The following is a 14,349-nucleotide window of genomic DNA, read 5'->3' on the forward strand; positions in this document are numbered from 1 at the left end:
CTCCAATTTATCCAGATCATTTTGAATTTTGACCCTATCCTCCAAAGCAGTTGCAACCCCTTCCAGCTTGGTATCATCTGCATACTTAATAAGCATACTTTCTATGCCAATATCTAAATCACAGATGAAGATATTGAACAGAACTGGTCCTAACACAGACCCCTGTGGAACCCCATTTGTTACACTTTTCCAGCAGGATTGAGAACCATTAAGAACTACTCTCTGGGTACGGTTATCCAGCCCGTTATGCACCCACCTCATAATAGCCTCATCTAAATTGTATTTGGCTTAGTTTTTTTTTTTTTTTAAGAATATCATGCGAGACCATCTCAAATGCTTTACTAAAGTCTAGGTATACCACATCTACTGCTTCTCCCCTATCCACAAGTCTCATTATCCTATCAAAGAAAGCTATCAGATTAGTTTGACATGATTTGTTCTTTACAAATCCATGCTGGCTGTTCCCTATCACCTTACCACCTTCCAAGTGCTTTCATATGATTTCTTTAATTACCTGCTCCCTTATCTTTCCTGGCACTGAAGTTAAGCTGACTGGCCTGTAGTTTCCTGGGTTATTCTTATTACCCTTTTTATAGATGGGCACTATATTTGCCCTTTTCCAGTCTTCTGGAATCTTTCCTGTCTGCCATGATTTCCAAAGATGATAGATAAAGGCTCAGATACCTCCTGTCAGCTCTTTGAGTATTCTAGGATGCATTTCATCAGGCCCTGGTGACTTGCAGACATCTAATTTTCCTAAGTGATTTTTAACTTGTTTTTTTATTTCAATTTCTAACCCTCCCCTTTCCCATGAGCATTCACTATGTTGGGCATTCCTTCATCAGACTTCTCAGTGAAGACCGAAACACAGAAGTCATTAAGCATCTTTGCCATTTCCAAGTTCCCTGTTACTGTTTCTCCCTCCTCACTGAGTGATGGCCCTACTCTGTCCCTGGTCTTCCTCTTGTTTCTAATCTATCAAAACAAAAAGCAGTCAAGTAGCATTTTAAAGACTAGCAAAATGGTTTATTAGGTGAGCTTTTGTGGGACAGACCCACTTCTTCAGACCATAGCCAGACCAGAAAAGGCCTTCTTGTTTCCCTTTATGCCCGAAGCTAGTTTGAACTCATTTTGTGCCTTGGACCTTCTAATCTTGCTCCTGCATTCTTGTGGTGTTGTTTCATCATGGAACTATATGATCAGTTTTGTGTTACCCTTTATGTCAAAAAGGAAAGGGAATCATTTACAAAACAACTTGTTGATAATATGGTGATAAAGGTTATGTATGAAGCGTTTGAGTACAATAATGACTCTTAGAAAAAATATTTTTTAATATTGTCCTAGTGTGGTATTAAAACTTTAATTCAGACATTAATGGTTTAACACTCTGCACTCAAAGGGCAAGTCAGAAATGTTTGCATGTAAATTAGAAGACGTATAATGCTGTATAGGGTTTTTTGTAGCGTCTGATCCAAAGTCTGTTAAAAGCTGTGAAAAGACTCCCATAGATACCTGTGAACTTGAACCCATACAGGTACTATTTATATGCAAATTTGCCTACTCCAGGTTGAACAGGTAGTTTAAACAAAAATAAAAATCTGAATTCTTTAATTATTTTGCAAACCACAATATAATGCTGGGGAATTATGCCTTCTGATTTACTTCTGGAGCAGTGTATATTGAACAATTTTACTGCTTTTCCTGATTTCTCTCCACACACACTCTGACAGATTAACATCTACATTATCAATGCTGATTACAGTCTTATATTTTATTCATGCAAACAGATGAACATTTTATTTCATCTCTCTGCAAAAAACTATGAATATTTTTAAGCTTCAGATGTAGAGAAAGTTGCTTTTGTGCTTAATGCTAATTTCTGGCTTAACCCTATTCACTGGGAAGCTCTTAACATGAAGTTTGGAACAAAAAAAAACCCATTAAAATAGTATTTAACAATTCAGCATTAATCTGTTGTATTTCTTTCTTGGATTCAAAGAGAGTATATTTTTTTCTCTGCTTTCAGTTTTGGGTGAAAAGGAAAGAGATTCTCAAATTTTGCAGGTATTCTACTAGTATGATTTGTTTTTGCTATCTTTTTGAAAGCAAGTTGTTTCCTTGTGTTTTGTCCAGTAGGCTGATGTTTGTACCCATCACATACTCTTCAAAGCCTTTTTGTTGTAAAAATATTTTGTATACTCTCAGTGCATGGTTTTATGAACCATTGGTTGAGATGGGAGCAAGAATGTATAGTAGGAGCATGAAATGCTGTTGTGACATTTTAAAAATGGAGATGAAATTAGATCAATTATATGAATTTACAGATGTCTTTTTGGTTCCTTTCCTCAATGTTAGAAATAATAGTCCTTTCTACAATCTTTTACGTTACAAAAGTTCAAGCATAGTTACACTTATTTGCTTGAAATCACTAGTCTCCAGAGAGAAGAGATACAGAAAGTGACTTGAAGTGCCTTTGGCATTTCCATATAGTATCTGGGTTATTACGTCTAATTTCCCCATTAAGAGCTTTCAAATTTTGTAAAGAGAACATTTTAAACAAGAGACCAGGTAGCTGAGGTATGTAATGTCTTTTATTGGACTACTACTGGTGAGAGAGGAGAACTTCTGAGCTCTGTAAGCTTATCTCACGGCAGAGCTGGTCCAATAGATAAGGTACTACCTCTCTCACCTTCTTCCTGTAATATCCTGGGCCTGAGTGGCTACATAACACTGCACATTTTAAATATTATGAGTTTAATAGCTGCTGTTTTTAAGAGCAATTGAGATAAAAAGATTTTGGTTCTTTGTTTTGAATTATTTTAAATGATGGCCTTAATCTATAACTAACCAAAGGGTTATTGAGGATATGGATCTGTGCAAGATTTATTGAACAATAACAATACAGTGATGTTAATTCTAAGATTGTTTGTTGCATTCTGTTTTACAGTGTGTAGAGCAGTTGACAAAGATCCAAGCTGAATTACAAGAGACTGTAAAAGATTTAGCTAAGAGCAAGAAGAAGTACTTTGAGACCGAACAGATGGCTCACGCAGTGCGGGAAAAAGCCGATATTGAGGCCAAGTATGTTCTTATAATAGGAACTCTATAAATATGTGTGTAAACATATTTGTATTAATCATTACACTCTGTTGTGTTGTAAGAGCAGGATACTAGTGCTCGATAAAGCTTGTGTTTTAGGTTTCGTACATCCTGTTGATCAAGTATGCATCTTGCTTCGTATTTGAGTATTTTGTTCAGGAAGTAACAGAGAGGGAGCCGTGCTAGTCTATATACTATCAAAACAAAAAGCAGTCAAGTAACAATTTAAAGAGTAGCAAAATAATTTATTAGGTGAGCTTTTGTGGGACAGACTCTCTTCTTCAGACCATAGCCAGACCAGAACAGACTCAATATTTAAGGCACAGAGAACCAAAAACAGTAATCAAGGAGGACAAATCAGAAAAAAATGATCAAGGTGAGCAAATCAGAGAGTGGGGGAGAGAGAGTATGCAGATGAGCCCCTATAGCAACTCAGAAAATTCCCATCCCGGTTCAAACCATGTGTTAATGTGCCAAATTTGGGTAGACTTCTAACTCCCTTAGACAAAGGGTTAATGGGCACAAAACAGACATCAAAACACTCCAGATCCACAAACCAGTTAGTCAACATTTTAATGGAATGGGCCATTGTGTTAATGACTTGAGTATGCATGTTACTGAAAAAAAAATTTTGCACCACTATTCAAAGGGAAACAGCCGAGCTGTCTTTTATATTCAAATTCGGCACATTAATACGTGGTTTGAACCGGGATGGGAATTTGCTGAGTCACTATAGGGGCTCTTCTTGTCCTGTGGAGCTAGTCTTACCAGGCCTTTCACTAAAAACACATAACTTGCATGTTTTCATTTTTGGGCTTTGGCCTGTATTTTTTCACTGCCTAGTGCAGTTGTTGTTGTTGTTGTTGTTACTATTATTTTGAAACATCCCTCAAACTTTTTCTCCAAAAATGGAAAAGCTGTATATGTGACATCTCTAAAAAGAGTAATTACCTGATACTAGTTTTTTCTAAGGTAAAGTGAAAGAATGTCCACTCATTTCTCTTTAAAGGTTGAGGTACTTTCTTCTGTTCTTTTCCATTTTTAAGAACAAGTTATGTAGGAAAAACGTGTTCTTCAGGAAGCTCTTTCCACACAATTCAAGTAGTGGAAGATTCTGGAGGAGCTAACATACTCTTGGCTGGGCAGGGTGGGAGTATCATACACTGTTCATCACTGCTTCAAAAGGTCACAGATTGAGCTTGGGGAATTTGGGCGAATGTCACACTGGTATCGTAAAGATTAAAATGACTAAACTGAAGGCTTGTTTCTGCAAGCAGAGAAAATCCAGTTTGCAGCAGATTTGTACAAATACTTTGCCTCATGTATATAGTGCTGGTTTCTTAACAGAACATTTTATGAAAGCTCTGAGTATAACATAAATACTGTCAAATTCTAGATATCTTTTTATACTAGAATTTATGGGTATATTTTTCAGCTTTTTGTGTGTATCTTTTGTTATGTAATTGGAACTTAAAAGTTATTCAAAATATTGGTGGTATGAAGGTTTTGGAAAGTTCAAATACAATGCTAACTAATGTTCCCGTTGACAGCTTTTGCAACACGTTAATTGTAAAAAACAGAGTAATTGTACAGACTAACACGGCTACCTGTACCAATTATTAATCACTTTCATATTGTGGACAGTAAATGGGCATAGTTGGAGAGCATTTCATGAATCCAAGAACTTTTTTGTTTGTGGGAAGTGGTTGGAGAAATAATTGTCACCGTCACACCAACTCAGCAGATCTTTAACCAAAGTTAATGAAGCCTGAGTATCTTTGATTTTTTTCACAGAAGTCTCTCCTTAATGTTGAGTTCCCTTTAAGGGGGATTCTAAACATGGTTCTGAGTGGGGTAAGTCAGGCCAGAGCTTTGCTGCCGAAGAGTTGGAAGAAGCTCCAGAGGCCCTAGGATTGCTGTAGAAGCAGAAGGCATTTATATTGAACGGTCAGCTCTTCATCAGGTCTCCCTGGATCCTGAAGGCCAATTATCTGCTCCTTGCACAAGGGGCTTGACTTTGTAGAACTTTCCTTCTCTTGCTGTTCTCCCTTGGGTTTTACTCAGGAACAATGGGAACAGGGCTATGTGGCCTTGATTGGCAGCTCATATGCTAATATTTCCTTGTTTTTTACTTAAAACAGAAAAACTGTTGTTTCTTGGGGTTATCTTTTTTATCAGTGCTTTTTTTGTTTAAAAAAAAAAATCCCGTGGCCTGGCGCTGGTGGAGGGGTGGTGGGGGCTCCAGCTCTCAGCCCCTGCTGCTGCTGGGTAAGTGGGGACTCCAGCTCCCAGCCCCGCTCTGCTGTGGGGTATGGGGGCTCTGCCTCCTAGCCCCGCAGCAGCCTCCCGGCCCCCCTGTTGCTATGGGGCCAGTGGGTGCTCTCGCTCTCAGCCTGGTGTTGCTGTGGGGTGGTGGGAGCTCCAGCTCTTGGCCCCCGGCTGCTGCAGGGCCACAGCAAATCTGGCTCCTGGCCCCAAGCAGCTGTGGGTCTGGGCTCAGGTGTCACTGACAGCCACACCGCTGGGAGCCACCTGAGCCGCAAAGCCCCGATGGCAGCCCCAGCCATGGGAACCCTGTCAAGGAGGTGCCAGGTTAAAAACAGTATAAAAGCTATCAGTCACTGTGGAATCCCTTTTATTACTCCTCTGTTGTCTACCTGTCACAACAAACAGTCAGTATTTGCACTGTGATTTTTTTTTGTTATAATATTGCATCATAGTAGCTGCCAATTTCTTAGAATAGACTTAGGTCACATCTCAACTAATATAGCTATATCATGAAACCCTCCTAGTTTAGATTCACTTATACTGGAAAAAGTGCTTTTGCCAGCATACCTTATGTTTTATTTTAAAGCAAAAGCACTTTTATGCCCATATATCCCAGGTCTTCTGCTGATATTTTAATGTAATTTAAAAAAAAACTTATCTAATGTTACTATCATAGCAAAAGTTTTTAATGTAGAGCCAGTTTCTAATGTAAACTCAGTGGGAACATTGTACTAAAGTTAACTGAGGGTAGTGGGTGTATTTATTGGTATAAATCATAGAACACTAGCAGCGGAAGGGACCTCGAGAGGTCATTGAGTCCAGTCCCCTGAATGGTATGGTTATGTATCATAGCATCATCATCATCAAATACAGCTAAACTCAGTGTTTTTATCAGTTTTATATATGAAAATTTAGAAACTTTTTTAGAAAATTGAACAAGTTATTTTAATGAGGGATAATATTGTCAATGGAAGGATACTTCAGTCCTACCATAATACAATGTCTAATGTTCTCTTTGTGTACATCAGGTATTTTAAGACTTTGCTATTTTACTCCTTGTCAGATGTAGTTATCTTGGATTACATTTATGGATGCTTGTTGATCATAAAGTAATCTAAAACATTAAGTTAAAATTTACATTTATTTTTATGCTACGTTGTAAATTATGTTTCATTTCTGAGAACATTAGTTGTTTTGACTTCTTCGGAGTTAATATGTTTTTGGAAATCTTAGATAGTATCTGAGTTAAAGCAATTGCTCATATTATTTGTTTCACAATTTATTTTCTCCCTGTGGTGTGAACACAATAATATTGGAAAATTCAAATGTTCATGATTTTAGTTATGTTTGCTTTCATACCTTATTGTGAACAAGCCTGGTGTTCTTCAGATGCTTATATGGGCTCAGGCTTTTTAATGATTATCCTGGAAAAAAGAACACACACAAGCATTCTGATTTCTTCCTTCTGATCAGAGTTTCAAAATTAAGCTTTAAGCTTGTTGTTAAAAAATTCACTTAACCTTATCTGAATTGATTGCCTCTAATTTACCCCATTAGAAGACAAGTAGCTTAACTTTTCAACTCTGGCTGTCAAAGAGAAGGCTTTTGAATAGCCATTAAGCAATAAATAAAAAAAGAAATGTGTAAGTTCCTCTTGCCACTAGAGCTTTCTGGCCTGTTGTATTTAATCACTGTTTGAAAATTAGTGTGAAAATGAGTAAAACATATCAGAATATGCAGTGAAGCTAGTTGATTATCCAGATCAGCTTTGTTCAGTATATGTAATTGCTCCCGAGAACACCTATTTTTTACTCTTAAATATAAAAATAACGTTTTAGCCTAAAAATTGCTGTTGCATTATTTTATAAAAGCAATGTTTTTCAATTTTTTTTATAAAGTACTCCTTTTGTAAAAAATTAAACTACCCCCAGACTTCTCTCACTCACCCTTAAGGGTATGTATATCACTGGTTGAGAAACATGGTTGCAAGGTAATCTGAGGTCTTGAAACAAATGCCATTTAACATTTCCAGATTACTGTACTCTTTTCAGGAGTCAAATTTGTTTTGCATACCACCACGTTACATCTCACTTAAAAACTAATTACTTACAAGACATACAAAAATATCACAGAAGACTACTATTGGAAACTTGCTGACTTTCTACCATCTTATTATCAAATAAATGAATTGGAATAGAAATATGTACTTAAGTTTCGGCATAAGACCTATGAAGTTGTAGAAACAAGTCAGTCGTGTGAATGAACTTTTAAATTGTACTGACTTTACTAGTGGTTTATTTTGTAGCCCGTTGTAAAACTAGGCAAATATCTAGTTGATGTACCCCCGGAAGACCTCTGAGTACCCGCAAGGGTACATATTATCCCTTGTTGAGAAACACTGTCGTAGTCAATGAGGTTAATCCGAGGTGTGATTATTGCTAATTGAAAACTTTTATTTATCTCAAATTGTGAAAAGAAAGCCTTTTTGTGTTCTTTTCTTTTCCAGACACAGCTTCTGATATTAATCTATTCTACTGACTTTCATTATAGGTCCAAGCTTAGTCTTTTTCAGTCAAGGATAAGCTTACAGAAAGCAAATGTAAAGGTGAGTTTAAGAATAATTAATTGACTCAATAAAATTACAATGAAGCAGTGGGTCACTTTTATGGGACACATAATTAATTTCTTGAATGTACAGAGGCCTTATCTTTTATCAGGCATTTTGCCTTTAAAACCGTTGGCCAGTTTGTGCAGAATGTCTCCCCAAGTAAAATACAAACACACAGTGATTCTGTTTGGCCATTCAAAAATTTGTGCCTAATGAGAATTATAACTAAATGTATAAAGTATAGGTGCCAATTACAGAAATTTTCTTCCAAGTAGCATGAACAAATATAACTCCATCTAAAGCCATATATCTTTTAGTGCCTTGCTTATAGTACAAAAGTACAAAATCATCTGCCTTGCAATTTAATGTCCTTTTTTTTAAAATTGTAGTTAAAAGCACGACGGTCTGAGTGTAATTCAAAGGCTACTCATGCAAGGAATGACTATCTTCTCACTTTAGCAGCTGCCAATGCACACCAGGATCGCTATTATCAAACAGATTTAGTGAACATTATGAAGGTAAGGGAATGGCTATAGTCTGATTTTTTTTTTTCCCCTTCTCCTTACTGGGATGGGAATGAAGATTCATGAGGTAAAATTGTGTTTTTGTGAAATACACATATTGACATCCATATAATTTTATCCCAAAATAGCAGCATAGCAGCTCAGGTCACAATATTAATTGTCTTCTAAGGTCCTCAACAGTGTCAGGTAGGAATGCAAAATCCTATTTAATTGGTTAACTGGTTTAACTGGTTAAACACTGGGTTTAACCAGTTAACTGATTAAACGGTGCAGGGGAGGGGCAGCTGGGAAGGCCAGGCCAGCCCAGATGGGCTGAAGGGCCCCCACCATGGAGAGGAGCTACTCCAGCCAGGCTGAAGCAGCCCTGCCCGCAGTGCCTCTGTGGGTGGGGGGCATTCCAGCTGGGGCGAAGCAGTCCCACTCCCAGCATGCCACAGTCAGGGATGCTTCAGCCATGCCAGAGCAGCTCCTGTCCACGGCAGGAGGGCTGGGCTGGAGCAGCCTCTCCAGCTGCCCCTCCCTCCTTTCCAGTCACATCCCCCACTCCCCTGGAGTCACTGCAAATGGTGTTACTCCAGCCTAGCTGGAGCATCCCCATCTACAGTGGCCCTGCGGATTTGGAGCAACACCCTGTCTGAGGTGGGCACATGGCTACTCCAGCCTATACTGGTTAACCATAACTGGTAAACCTCAGCCATTTAGTTAGTTAGGGTTAGTCTTACTTACTAGCCAGTTAAACATTAGCATCAACCCTGAAATATGAGAATTTGAGGAGAAAACTGCTGATAGTCATATCATTTGATAACACCCTTTCCATTTCTATTTAATAATGGACTCTTCAGCCCTTCAGAGGAAATCCAATGGCTGGAAGTTAAAGATAGACAAATTCAAACTGGAAATGAGGGGCAATTTTTAACAATGAAGTTAACCATTTATTAAGTTTATACAGACTTGTGTATTCTCCATCACTGATGATGTTTAAACCAAGGTCAGTTTTTTTAAAAGATGTGTTCTAGCAGTTATTTTAGTAAAGTTCTGTGGACTATGTTGCCCAGAAAAACAGACTAGATTACCATAGTGAATGCTTTTGGCCTCAGAATCTGTGAATGTATCATTTTTTTTCCCTTACCTAGCTAAGTTTCCAGTCTCTATTGCTATGGGGATGTAATGTTCGTAGTTTGCTTTAAAAAGGATACCTTTCGGAGATGACTGTCATAAAATATGGCAGGTATTTATCTGTTGCAAATACATTAATAATTAAGACATTTGTTGTCTCAACTGGAAATTAAACCCGTGTGACCTATTAGACATAGAGGAAAAGCTACCAAAGTAAACACACCTGCAGATTATGTCACAAATATAATCACTCTCCTAAGGGCACACCAAATACATTCAGTTTTGAGAATGGCCTGAGGGCACAAAATGACATGAATAAGTTGTAATCATTTGCAGTCTAAAGTGTTATCAAAGTCCTGTTTTGTATGCTTCAGCTACAAGTATATCTCTTACTATGAATTTAACAAATGGTATTACTGTACACTTTATTTGGGAGAAGTTTAATCTTATGATTTAGAAAAAGGGCAAGATTCACTAGTTGGCCAGCATCATTCTTTAGTGGGTTTCTTAAATACCAAGTGTCTTTTATTCTCTCTTGCTATCAGAGTTATTTCAAAAAAGCAGTATTCAGATATAAGACCAGGTCATATTGGTTTTCATGTTTGCTACTCTGGAGTTTGTCAATATGAATTTGGCTGATAGCCATCATGCCTATGTTATCTGATGTTTATATATTTTCTATTTACATTACTCTAAAGGCTTAAAAATGTTAGTTAATTATACGTCGTTCCAATTTAAGATTATAAAGCTCATAGCTTTCTCGCAAATCTGTCAAAGACCACAGTTCCTTTGGTGTGTCATACTGGCTTTTTGTTAGTTTTTAGCTTTAGTTCATTGTTTCCAGAAGAAAAATTTGCACTGTTTTTTTTTTAATTGGTGAGACAGTGGTCGACTTATCTATTTGACAGTGCACTCATTTCATGCCTGACTTGCTTGCCTGGAACACATCCAGGCTGTTGTACTAAGTGCTGACTGCTCCTGACTTACAGTTTTTAGAATCAACACTATAGGACTCTGCAACTGCCACAGTGACCTTTACAGTTTCTAAAGCTTTGCCTTTCTTTCCTTGAAAGCTTGCTGTTTGTATGAAATCAGCTGTATGTATTAGGTGGCAAAGGTGTAAAATAAAGGGCCCGTGTGTCTTTGCTATCTATTCCATTTATTTATATTTATTTTGAATTACAGTGCCTAGTTTTGTCTACTGAGAATATGAATAATTATGTCCTGTCAGTCTGAATACTATATGGCAGCTTGACATGTAATTTTACATGTTTTTAAATACATGTTTTAGGAAGGCTGTGGATTTTATATTTAGTCTTTCAATGTATGTAATGTACTTTTCAGATTCTCTAAATGCACTGACAGTCACATTAAAAAAAATCTTAGCTTTAGCTTGGTACAAACATATACAGAGGATTTTTAGTGAAAGAACCATTTGCAATTATGCTTATTTCATCTTTGTGTTAGAATCACCAGCAGGGATTGAGGATCTTTATGGACTAACCATTGTACAAAGATACTGACATACACAAAGTACTCCCTGTTTTTCAGAGTTTACAAATTAAAGGCCAGAAGAAAGTGGCTGCAACAAATAAAAGGAGATAATAGGAGCATTTATATTTATTACTCTGAATAATTGAATATTTTTAATTGCTACACAATTACTTGAAAAAAAGGCTATGTTGTGCTCTAGAATCTAATTTCACCCCAAGCACATCAAGAAATCTGTTATATACAGGCAGACCATCAGATATTACAGAATGTGCAGGGGTGCACAAAGTGGAGGACCACCACTCTGAGGGAATGAAAGTACATGCACCACTGCCAGCTCCTCCTAGCCCAGTACCTGACCCTGTTCCTACCCGGTGCACAGACAAAGCCCAGCATGCAGCCTGCTTCTGCAAGTCCTTCAGCTGTGTTTGCACTGCCATTTGCTGGGCAGTTGGGCTGCCTTCTCTCTCCCCTCCTCCCACCCTGCCTGGTCACAATCTGTTAACCAGTGGTGTGCCAGTACAATTTCTGCCCCTGCCCCTGCCTGTACTGTGGCTACTACGCTAGGGAGCTCCCCAACATAGCACTGAGTCTGGGGTCGGGGGGGCTGCGTGCACAATGGGGAGGAAAGAAGCTTCTTTAACTTGGCTCCTCAGCTTTGGTCTTGTGTGTTTCATGGGGACTTTTAAAATCTCACCCAGACGAATGTCCTCTCTAATCTTTTCTATCTCCCCCCCCCACACATACGCACACACTTCCTCCGCCACCAAGTGTGCACAGCTGCTCACCCCCAGGGCCATGGGAGAGGTTGCTAATCACAGGGATGAAAAGTATGGCCCAGTATAAAAAGTTTGCGCACCCCTGCTATATAGAGAGATTTCAGAGTTTATACATGAACACTCTCAAAACTGCTTTCACCAAACAAGAACACTACACCAGAGTATTAGGTTGCATCAAGAGAACAGCTTCAAGACAGAAATAATACCTCTCCCTCCACATGCCAGAGAAGTCACATACCACTCCACACTGGAACTCTTACAGGATATTGTCAGACAACTACAACACATATTTAATGGGAACCACATCCTCAAAGAAGTCTTTTCTGAATCCCCACTTCAGATTTTCAAACACTCTAATCTCTCCAAGTTCGTCATCAGAAGCAAGCTCCCCACTGACTAGGAAATGTCAGACCAGCACCAGACCCTGCCAGAATAGGTGCAATACCTGCAATAGTTTAGTTGCAATACTACAGTGATCAACATCCCCCACAACTCACCTTTCAAGATCAATGATTCCTAGAGATGCATATCACAATATGAGGTATACCTCATCCAGTGTACAAAATGCCCCAATAACCACTACATGGGTGAGACCAGACAATACTCTCAAATGAACTTGCGTAGGAAAATAATAGACAAAAAAATTGTCACCTCTGGGTGAACATGTTTTACAAAGTGATCACTTTATATCTTATCTATCAATCCTAATTCTCAAATATAACCTGCACAATATGTTCAAAAGATAAGCCTGGGAACTTACATTCATAACTCTGCTAGACACTAAAAATCACGGACTGAACAGACATGGTGAGTTAGGTACAGCAGGGGCGAGCAAACTTTTTTGTATCAGACCCAACTTTTCATCCCTGCAGTTAGCACCCCACCCCACAACCCATCTAATATAATCCAAACCAATGGAAATTTCAGTTATGCTCATTTAAAAAAAAAAAACAACTTTTGGCATGTGTTAGAAAATAAGATTGTGGAATTATAAAACTTTATTAATTGAGGGGTGTGTGTGTGAGAGAGAGAGAGAGAGAGAGAGAGAGGATACACATACAAAACCACAGTAACACATTTCGACATTTTTAATGAGATAGATGAGCCTAAGGCCCAGCGGCTGATCATGCTTCACCCCCCTTAGGAAATGTAACGCCCTTCTGAGGGGGCCTACCACCTACTTCGCTTACCCCTGAGGTACAACATTCTGTAACCCTCTCACTTCCCTATGCCTCTTTCTGATCTAGACTGCAGGGGGGTTAACAACCTCTCTTCTTTGAGCAATCCCTTATAACATTGGTTTTCAACTAGTGTGCTGTGAGAATAGTCCAAGTGTGCCATGAAATTTTACCCATTTCCCCTGCCTCAGCTTTTTGTGGAGCCTCTTTGAGGGGTAATGCTGACCCCGCAGGAGCCCTTCACGCCAAAGATGCTGGCTGGGAGCCGACTCCCTTTTCTTGCTGTGGCGAGAGTGGAGGGAGGGAGGGAGGGAAGGTGGAAGCCTGTTGAAGCTGGGAATCAGTTTAAATGCCGTGTCCTAGCTCCAATGGGCTGGCAGGAAGGGGAGCCTGCTCTCTGGACCCACCTCCCCTCCTCATGAGTAACCAAACATTTCAGTGGTTACTTGATTACTCAGTATCCCCTTTGATTCTTGTTTAGCATGTTGTATGCACTACTATGTTGCAAACATCTCTAAGACCATAGCCACAGGAAATGTGATGTTTATGAGCAATTGATTCAGCTGAAAAACTTAGGGGTGCTGTGCAATTGTCTCATTGAAGTGTGCCATGTTACCAAAAATGTTGGAAACCACTGCCTTAGAATATGCGTTAAATGCCTACACTAATACAACCTGTTCTACCTTGTGTTTAACAGTGATATTCAAAGCTCACAAAGTAAATATCCTTGTAGGCTAGTAACAGAGAGAAAGCCATGCTAGTCTATATACTATCAAAACAAAAAAGCAGTAAAGTAGCACTTTAAAGACTGACAAAATAATTTATTAGGTGATGAGCTTTCGTGGGACAGACCCACTTCTTCAGACCATAGCCATACCAGAACAGACTCAATATTTAAGGCATAGAAAACCAAAAATAGTAATCAAGGTTGACAAATCAGAAAGAAAATTACCAAGGTGAGCAAATCAGAGAGTGCGGGGGGGGGGGGGGGCGGGGGGGGGGGGGGCGGGGCGGGTTAAGAATTAGATTCAGCCAGGTATGCAAAAGAGCCCCTATAATGACCCAGAAAATTCTCATCCTGGTTCAAACCACATGTTAATGTGTTGAGTTTGAATGTAAAAGAGAGTTCAGCAGCCTCTCTTTCCAAAGTAGTGTGAAAATTCCTCTTCAGTAAGACGCAAACTCTTAAGTCATTAACAGAATGGCCCACTCCATTAAAATGTTGGCTGACCAGTTTGTGGATCAGGAGTGTTTTTATTTCTGTTTTGTGCCCATTAACTCTTTGG

General features: G+C 38.8%; 1 protein-coding gene and 1 pseudogene across 4 annotated transcripts in view; both read left to right on the top strand.

The window, feature by feature from the left end:
- FCHSD2 (FCH and double SH3 domains 2) overlaps window positions 1-14,349 on the top strand; it is a 316,194-nt gene that overhangs the window by 174,300 nt on the left and 127,545 nt on the right. For all 4 annotated transcript variants that reach the window (XM_074980103.1, XM_074980193.1, XM_074980270.1 and 1 more), the window contains exons 6-8: window positions 2,948-3,081; window positions 7,918-7,972; window positions 8,365-8,493. In XM_074980103.1, the coding sequence (XP_074836204.1) occupies window positions 2,948-3,081; window positions 7,918-7,972; window positions 8,365-8,493 (318 nt within the window). The remainder of the gene's footprint in view (window positions 1-2,947; window positions 3,082-7,917; window positions 7,973-8,364; window positions 8,494-14,349) is intronic.
- Window positions 7,749-7,854, top strand: LOC142007703 (U4 spliceosomal RNA; annotated as a pseudogene).

This window comes from Carettochelys insculpta, chromosome 1, assembly GCF_033958435.1.
Source record: "Carettochelys insculpta isolate YL-2023 chromosome 1, ASM3395843v1, whole genome shotgun sequence".
In the NCBI taxonomy this organism is placed as follows: domain Eukaryota; kingdom Metazoa; phylum Chordata; order Testudines; family Carettochelyidae; genus Carettochelys; species Carettochelys insculpta.